At 53.5% G+C, this 8,663-nt stretch overlaps 2 protein-coding genes and 1 pseudogene across 2 annotated transcripts in view; 1 reads left to right on the forward strand and 2 right to left on the reverse strand.

Annotated features, from left to right (window-relative positions):
- HIPK1 (homeodomain interacting protein kinase 1) overlaps nt 1-5,916 on the reverse strand; it is a 34,298-nt gene extending 28,382 nt beyond the window's left edge. Inside the window, exon 1 of the mRNA XM_014948499.1 lies at nt 5,744-5,916. Within this exon, the coding sequence (XP_014803985.1) occupies nt 5,744-5,798 (55 nt within the window). The 5' untranslated portion in view covers nt 5,799-5,916. The remainder of the gene's footprint in view (nt 1-5,743) is intronic.
- Nucleotides 1,209-2,383, forward strand: LOC106891719 (annotated as a pseudogene).
- A 68-nt stretch (nt 5,917-5,984) lies between the features above and the next one.
- DCLRE1B (DNA cross-link repair 1B) lies at nt 5,985-8,642 on the reverse strand. Its single transcript, XM_014948496.1, has 5 exons — nt 8,454-8,642; nt 8,231-8,378; nt 7,984-8,163; nt 6,676-7,886; nt 5,985-6,349 (listed from the first exon to the last, which is right to left on the reverse strand). The coding sequence occupies exons 1-4, from the start codon at nt 8,640-8,642 to the stop codon at nt 7,018-7,020; spliced, it is 1,386 nt and encodes a 461-aa protein (XP_014803982.1). The 3' UTR covers nt 5,985-6,349; nt 6,676-7,017.
- Between the last annotated feature and the right edge of the window lie 21 nt (nt 8,643-8,663).

Here is an 8,663-nt window from a genome sequence, read left to right on the forward strand (position 1 = left end):
CGCCAGACTGAGCCAGCCGAGCCCCGAGCCGGCCAGGCGGGCCGAGCGCCGAGCCCGCCCACGTGACCGCGCGCGCGTCGCCGCCGTGAGGCGGAAGGGGGCGGGCGGCGGCGGCGGAAGCGGCTGAAGGAGGGAGACAACGGCCCCTTCCCTGCCGGTACCCGGGAGGCGCTCCAGCAACCGGCGTTCCAGCAACCGGCGTCCCGCGGGCCGGTAACCAGCAAACGGGCGCGGGGCGGGGGCGCAGAGGCTGGGGGGGGAGCCCCGCATCTAGGTGCTTTATTGCAGCCTCTTCCGCAGCCAAAAGGCCACCCTTGGTTTCCTTCTTACTTTGAAATGTTGACAAACACGCTTACTAAAAATCTCAGAAACTTTCACAACTTCATATTTATTCTCACAGGAACAGCAGCACAACGAGTATGAACTCACACTTCTCACAGGGACAGCAGGACAACGAGTATGAACTCGCACCTTTTAACAAGGACTCAAAGCTGGTCGTTTGCGTCCAGATGAGCAGTGGAAAAAAAGATACAATAAAAAAAAATAATCAAAATATCTCAATCTCACAATCCACAGTTTAACTACAGTCAGCCCGTTACAGGCAGAGACCCCAAAGGAAATGATGTGAACTCATTGAGTTAGTTTTCTTGTTGATGAAGATTCCCCCGTTACACAACACTAGGACGAGCGGGTGCTGAGGAGGGGATGGCAGCTCCGCAGCCAGGAACGGGGCTGCAGCCTCGCAGTGTGGGCAGCAGGGCTGGAAACAGCCTTCCAGTACCTGAAGGGAGCCTACAGGAAGGCTGGGGAGAACCTGTTTAGAAAGGCCTGCAGTGACAGGACGAGGGGAAATTGTGGGAGAACAAGGGGTTAACAGGATTGTGGAAGAAGCAGAGACCAGGAGAAGAAGCAGGAACAATGGCAGAAGATGGCCCATAAGCATCTCCGGACCTGTAAACAGGACCTGTAAACAATGCCTGGCTCCCCTGACTGGTGGAGGGGAATTCCACCTGCCTGGCAGTTGGGGGTTGCAGGGGAGTGTTGGGAAAGAATAGACACTGATACTATATAAGCTGCCTGTTAGTTATAATAAAGGATTCTGGTTGTATCACCGACCGGGGTCCGTGCCTCCATATGCTACAAATGGCGCCCAACGTGGGGCATTAATCAGGGGACGGAAAAGCCGTCCGGAGCAGTAGCGTAGCCCGATGGAACCAGGGATTGCCTCCAGGATTTCTTCACCGCCGGCTCATCGCCTTCTGCAGGACAGAGGTGAGCGATCGGGAACAATGGGGAACACTCTGCTGAGAGAGGAGCAGGGCAGCACACTGCCCACAGAGCAGCAAAGGGATCTAGAAGTATTACAGTGTATTTTAAAAGCTCAAAACCGATCTGTACCTACCCTGTCCTTAATAACTTTCTTAGACTGGGTACGAAAAAATGTTCCAGGCTATCCTGAGACCGGCACCCTTGACAAAGAGGTGTGGGAGCAAATTGGTGAAAAGCTTTGGGACGCGGCAGCAGGGATAGATCAAGCTGCAGCTCAACACTTAGTAGTGTGGCGGGTGGTATCTGCAGCCCTAGCAGAGCTCCACAAAGAGACAGAAAAGACCTCTGAGGAGAGCCTAACGAGTCCTTCTGCCCCGCCACCGCCACCGCAGACAACACCTGCGGTGCAGAGGAGAGTCTCTCAGGAGAGTCCTTCGATCCTGGGCGGACAGACCCAGACCCAGACCCTAATCTACCTCCTTTTGATAATGAAAAGGCAGAGGCAGTGGGGAATAACCTAACCCTTTTGAATGGTTGTCACGGTGTGTGGGACAAATGTCAAAAAGAACAGACACAGAAAACGCAACACGCTTATGGGCTGCAGATCACATACAATGCAGATGGTCAAACAAGGAACCTTTTTGTCTATCATGAAAGTGGACAGGAGCTCGTTGACTGGTTCAATGCCATTTGAGCAGCACATTACTATTATCTCAGAACATCCTTCCCAGCTCTCCCTGAGACTGAGCTCATACCCAGGATCACAAGAAGTTACGTCAAAGAAGGATATATGGAGAAAACTGGACCAAAACTAACGGAGACCTTTCAGGAGCGCTGGTTCTCCCTGGACTCCCAAAAAAGGACCCTGCTGTACTTTAAAGATCCGCTGGATGCGTTTGCACAGGGCCAGGTTTTTATTGGAACGATGGATGAGGGATACAAAGTGCGAGCTGGCTTCCCCGAGGGAGTCCGGGTGGAGAAGACGAAACCAGCGATCACTGTGGTCACACCAGAGAGAGTGTTTGTGTTTATGTGTGACAACGACCTGGAGCAGCAGGAATGGATCAACGCCTTAAGCGGAGTCATTGCCCAACCTTTGACCAATTCAGACTAGCGCTGAATTGTGGGGGTAGGAGGTCTTCAGAAACCCAAACAAAGTGCAAAGATACTAACTTTCAAGGGACCTGATGGTCGGGTTGCACAAGCAGCTCCTTACGTCCTCCCAGTGCCTTGTACGTTATGGGGCCGAGACTTGCTAAGCCAATGGGGAATCTTCCTGAAAACAAATTTTCAATAGGGGCTATTGACAAGCAGCAGACCCTTTCATTGACATGGAAATCAGAAAAACCTGTTTGGGTAGATCAATGGCCCCTGAAAAAGGATAAACTGCTGCATTTGCATGACTTAGTACAAGAACAATTGGCCGCTGGTCACATTGTGCCTACCACCAGCCCGTGGAACACTCCTGTGTTTGTAATACCTAAAAAAAGTGGCAAATGGCGATTGTTACATGATCTTAGAGCAATAAATGCAGTCATTGAGCCCATGGGTGCGCTACAGCCTGGTCTTCCTTCACCTTCTATGCTGCCTCAAAATTGGCCAATAGCCATCATTGATCTCAAAGACTGCTTTTTTGCTATTCCTCTCCACCCAAAGGATGCACCACGGTTTGCATTCTCTGTACCAGCTGTCAATCAGGAACAGCCCACACGACGATATCATTGGACCGTGTTGCCACAAGGTATGCTAAATAGCCCAACTATCTGCCAATTAACTGTAGCAAATGCTTTACAACCTGTCCGAAATGCAAACCCTCATGTTATAATTTATCATTACATGGACGACATACTTATAGCTGCTGAAAAGGACAAAGACCTGCAGATAGTCGTCTGCCAAGTCCTCCTTGCTGTCCAAGAAACAGGCTTGCAGATAGCTGAGGAAAAGGTCCAACGTGAACCACCCTGGAAATACCTAGGATGTAAGATTACAACTCACACTATCCAGCCACAAGCACTGCAACTGGTATTACAAATAAAGACTCTGAATGATCTGCAAAAATTGTTGGGAACTATAAACTGGCTCAGACCTTTTCTGGGTATCACCACACAAGATCTGCACCCTCTGTTTCAATTGCTAAAAGGTGACCCTGACTTAAATTCTAAAAGACAGGAAATGGCTTCAAGCTGGAGGAGAACAGATTTAGACTGGAGATGAGGAGAGGGTTCTTCACTGTGAGGGTGGTGGAGCACTGGAACAGGTTGCCCAGGGAGGTGGTTGAGGCCCCTTCCCTGGAGATATTCAAGGAGAGGCTCGACGAGGCCCTGGGCAACCTGGTCTAGTTGGGGGTGTCCCTGCTGACTGCGGGGGGGTCGGACTAGATGGCCTTTGGAGGTCCCTTCCGGCCTGGGCAATTCTATGAGTCTATGAAACGCGGCGGAGCCGAGCGCTGCGGGGGGCACCCCACGGACCCACAGCACACGCTTCTTTGCTGTGGAGCTCACGAGCTCAGCAAACAGTCTCTTGGCAGCAACTAAACCTACGGAGTCCTCCTCCTCTCCACAGCACCCCCCTTTCATGGTTTTCTACTCTTTCAGAGAAGAGAGAGCCAACTGGGCTGGTTCCCAGTATGGCCACTGAATTTTTGCAGGCACCTGCATGGAAGGAGCTCAACAGGCAGCCCTGCTCCCAGAACAACCTGCCCTGCCCTCACCACATGCTGGCAATTTGATGGCAGCTTGTTAAAACAGAGCTAAGAACCTGCCAAAAGGAACTCGGCTCCCTCCTTGCTGCTCCGTGAGGCCACGGGTGAGTTGTTTCGTTGGGGCTGGGTTCCCAGCTGTGGAACAGAGATAAGCAGCTCAGGCACGCTCTGTGGCTAGAGATTTGGGAAGGCTTTGGTCTGAGCACTGGTGTTTTTCCCCTGCTGGGAGAAGTTTAACTTTCTAAGCACGTAGCCCTTCGATAGCCCAGGCTCAAGGTAACACTTTGCCTCCAAAGTTTCCCCTTTTCCTGCCACCAGCCTGGCTCACAGGGAGCTGGGGTGTCACCTACACCAGGGGCTGAACATGCTGCTGCCAGCACTGCTGCCACGGGGGTGCTTTGCTCCCACCAGTGATGGTGAGGAGCTGTAGCAAACATGAGGTAGAACAAGGCTGTAAGAGGCCAGCTCTTTACTGCCCCAAGACTTCGGGGGAAGCCGAAGGATTTTCCAAAACCTCAGAGCTCACCAATACTATATTGCCAGATTTCCCCACAAGGCCACGTTTTGTTTTCAAGGATTTTACAATAACACACAAAAGTAGTATTTTAAGACCCAAGAGAGGGAGGAAATGTGGCACTCTGAAACACCTCATGCACCTGTTGCGCTGAGGCAAAGGTCTTCAACATGCTGACTGTTGGCCAAGTCTCTCCCATTTCTGTTGCCTTGGAAAACCATGGAGATTTGAGGTTTCCTTGGCGCGATATGATTTGGATAATTTCTTTCTGAAGTGGCGGGAATTACCCTTTAGGCTCTAGTAACAGAAGCCAGCATTTCTTCTGCAGTTTTAACTAGGCATTCAGAAATGGGGTGCAGATCCCAGCTTCAGAAGTCTCTGCAAGATTCACTTTTTGTGTTCTCTAAACATCAGTTGCCTCTGTAAAGGATTACTATTTACAACTCCATTTTGCCCAGAGGTTCACCAGGAGGCTCTCTACTTCGTTTACTTGAATAAATGATTGATAATGGTTAATAAGAATAAGAGAGGGAAGGCTGGATGCCACAAACCATCAGCAGTGAAACGCACCAGATTTGCAACACACCAAAATGGAGCAGTGACTCAGAAGGCAGACATTCCTCCCGAGCAGTGGAGAGGCTGCAGGGGAGAGCAGGACGAGGAATCCGGGAGCTCAGGCACTCGCCTGTCAAGTGAGTCACTTAAATTTCAACAATACTTAAATAACAGCCTGCGTCCCCAAGGCAGCCAGCAGCAGACAAAACACTACAAGCACAGCACCATTACTTCCCTGGCAGTCTCAGATGTTAAAGAAGCAGGTCCCTCCGCTCACACTGACCTGATGGAGCTCTGCAGCTGAGTTCTCATCAGCAAATAATCCAAACAGAAACCTCCAAGAGACGGGGCCATCCAGACAGCAGCAAGAAGCTTGAGCTGCCCTTGCTGCCCCTTCAGAAGTTTCACAGAACACTTCTCCCTCCCTCCCCACGTCCCCCCAGCAGCAGGGTCCGCAGGCAGCCCCCGCCACAGGCACTGCTTAATTTACAGTGATAAATGCTGCAGGGCCTGGGAAGGCCCAGAGCTGGGAGATCAGGCTCCTGTTTGCCAAACAGCTTTCCAAACATGCCCGCTCTGGCTGTCATCACGATTACTGTTCAGCACAGCCTTGTTTTTCCCAGGCGTGGCTGCTGCATCTACAGGCACCTTTGCTCTCCACAAGCCCGAGCGTTACCCAAAGAGCAAACACCCCCTTTTCTGACCTGATTCAGGGAGTTCATCCAGCTGGTTGTGGAGAGACCTGGCAGGACACGACATTCAGGAGAAACTCTGATCCTGGTCAACATCCCATGAAACATTTTGTGTTGAAAGTAACGAGAAAGAGGTTAGACCAAGCTGAGGAACTGGTTTGTTGTTCCAGGAAAGTGCTTAGTGACCATTTCCCCTTCACCCCACGGGGAGCCAGAGTGCAAGGCTGCTAGTGCTGTTTGGCACGGATGACTCCAGGCTCCACCCTGGGCACCCACTGGCTCGTCACAGCGCGGACCCCAGCCGTGCCTGACCTCTAAGAACACAGCCACCTCTGGTGTTCAGCCACAGCACATCCTCCCAAACAATGCTGCACAGCCCAAGCACTTTACACCACTAAACAGACATTTCATTACCTTCCATCCCATTTGTCACCACGGGACAAGAGTGGGCAGTGGGTGGGAAGGCGGTGGGGTGGGCCCAGCAGAACATTACCAGAAGCTCTTTGCACTCAAGCAGAATTCAGACGTGCAGACCTGAGTGCAGAGAATCTGGTAACCCATTCCGGAAAGCCTAGAACTCAGGAACCCAGACAATTCCTATTTTTTCCAGCCAGTAACCTGAAAAAGCAATGACAATTAACATTAAAATGGTGCTTTCAGAAGAACAGAACTGCATCCAGCTGTAGTTGGCTGGATACAAAAGCACTGTTGTCTGGAGGTATTATTAGATAAATAGATAGAAAATAGATTAATAGACTTAGAGGCACTCATTTTCTAGATTTCTTCAAGCAGCATTTTTAAAATAGACCTTAATATATAAATATTCATAATGCATCTTAGAGTGAACCGCTCATTGTCAATGAAGCACTACAGACCTGCAGAAAGAAGAACCTTTGGAGCTCTCAGGTTCCCCCTTTCTTGCTTCCTTCATCCCCACTAATTACCTCAGCTGCAGGCAGCTCACACCCTCTGCTGCTCAGATCCAGGCAGCATCTTTTGCCACAGGAGACAGGTAAGTCACTGCAAGAAGCAGATACAAGGCACACGCAGCGGGACCGCACTGCCCGAGTGTAGTGTGGAGACCCAGCAGATGTAAACAGAGATATAAAAATAAATACATTAAAATAAAAATCTAATTTGTTACAGTTCCCTCCTTGTCCTCTAATAAGAGGTAAAGAAAGAAGAGCCCCATAGCTGAGCTCCTCTTTCCTGGTGGAAAACTTGAGCACAGAGCATGGGATGTGGCGGTAAGACCTCTCCATCACCGCTGTCAAGTCTCCCATTTTTCAGGATGCTTCTCCCCTCCTAAAGAAGTCTTCTACCAGCCTGTCAAATTTCTGTGAGGAATTCTGCTTTAGGACATTTAAGGGAGTCAGTAAATACTGCTCTGCAAACCCAGTTGGGACGTGTTGGTCAGAGAGAGGTGTCTGGCTGGCAGCACCAGCTGCTCCTGCCACCCCTGGCTGTTCTCCACTCTCTGCCTCCCCCTTCTCCTTGCCCGTGTGACAGGCACAGCCTCCTTTCCAGCAGAAGGCTGACTCACACTTGTTCTGCTGAGGAGCCTTAACACCCGTGGAGTCTTCAGATTCCTCAGTGTATTTCTCTGGGGACTCATAAACAACTCCTCGGGGCGCAGAACGGCGGGCAGCTCTTTTCAAGAGACACGCGGGGTCCTGCCCCTTCCCTCTGCTCTGCTGCTGCGCAGACTCTTGCGTGGGCTTCGGCATTTTGAGGTCAGGAAGTGCTTGGGGGGCAGAACTTAGGTAGTTCTGAAAGTAAGCCTGGCACACACCGCCCCTCACGATTGGAATGACCGAGCAGGGCTTCAGCCACTCCACAAACTCGCACAGCTCCGAAAAGGAGGAGTGGTCCGAGTATGGAATGAGGTGGATGTTGGGGTGGGTGACCTTCACGGGCCTGCCGGTAGGGATGATAGCGATGGTGGGGCGCAGCATGTTCCAGCTGACGAGGGTATCCCAGCGGATCTCGGCGACATCCACGGCACGGATCCAGCCGGCCCCTTCCTCGTCGGTGAAGACATCGGGCAGCTCCAGCAGCCTCATCTGCTCCAGGCGCCAGGGGCTCACCACCACCCAGGTGCGGAACTCCCGGGCCAGGTCCACCAGCAGCGCCTCCTTCCCCAGGCTGTACACACCTGCGGGGAGAGCGGCGGCGGCAGCAGCGCGGGGTTGAGCCCCGGCCCGGGCAGGGCGGGGATGGCGGGTGCAGGGCGGCGTGAGGGCAGCACTCACCGATAACGACGTGGTGTCGCGGGTGGGCACGGATGAGGCGGGCGGCCTGGCGCGTGGCGTGCTGCCGCGAGGGCAGGGGCCGCTGCGGGTGGCAGTGCGTGTTGTCCAGGTAGAGGCGGTCGATGTGGCGGCCCCGCAGCGCCGGCTCTCCCCGCATGGCGCTGGCATAGCGGAAGTCCCCTGCAAGGAGAGGGGTGTCAGGGCAGGCAGGAGCAGTGGTGGCGGCACCGCAGGGGCCCGGCTGTACCTGTGTAGAGGATGGTGCCAAAGGCACCCTCGAAGAGGAACATGACGGAGCCGGGGCAGTGGTTGGAGTCGAGCAGCGTCACCGTCACCTCCTCGCCCACCACGTGGCTCTGACCAACCTCCAGCGGCCGGATCCAGCGCGTCGGCACCTGCGGGACCGGGCGGTGAGGCCGGGCGGGGGCGGTGGGGGCCGTGAGGGGCTGAGGGGGACCGGGGACACGTACCTGGAGGCGGCGGTGCAGGAGGCGGGCGGTGAGCGGGGAGCAGTAGAGGGGGCGGCTCCAGGTGCTGGAGAGCCCCGCCGTGTGGTCCGAGTGCAGGTGCGACAGGAAGAAGAGCCGGGCGCCGCCCGCTCGCCTCACGCTCCAGAAATCCACGGCGATGGGCGTCCCGGCCAGCACCGTCCCGCTCATGGCGGCCGCCGCTTCCCGCCC

This window comes from Calidris pugnax, unplaced genomic scaffold, assembly GCF_001431845.1.
Source record: "Calidris pugnax isolate Ruff unplaced genomic scaffold, ASM143184v1 scaffold91, whole genome shotgun sequence".
NCBI classification, from domain to species: domain Eukaryota; kingdom Metazoa; phylum Chordata; class Aves; order Charadriiformes; family Scolopacidae; genus Calidris; species Calidris pugnax.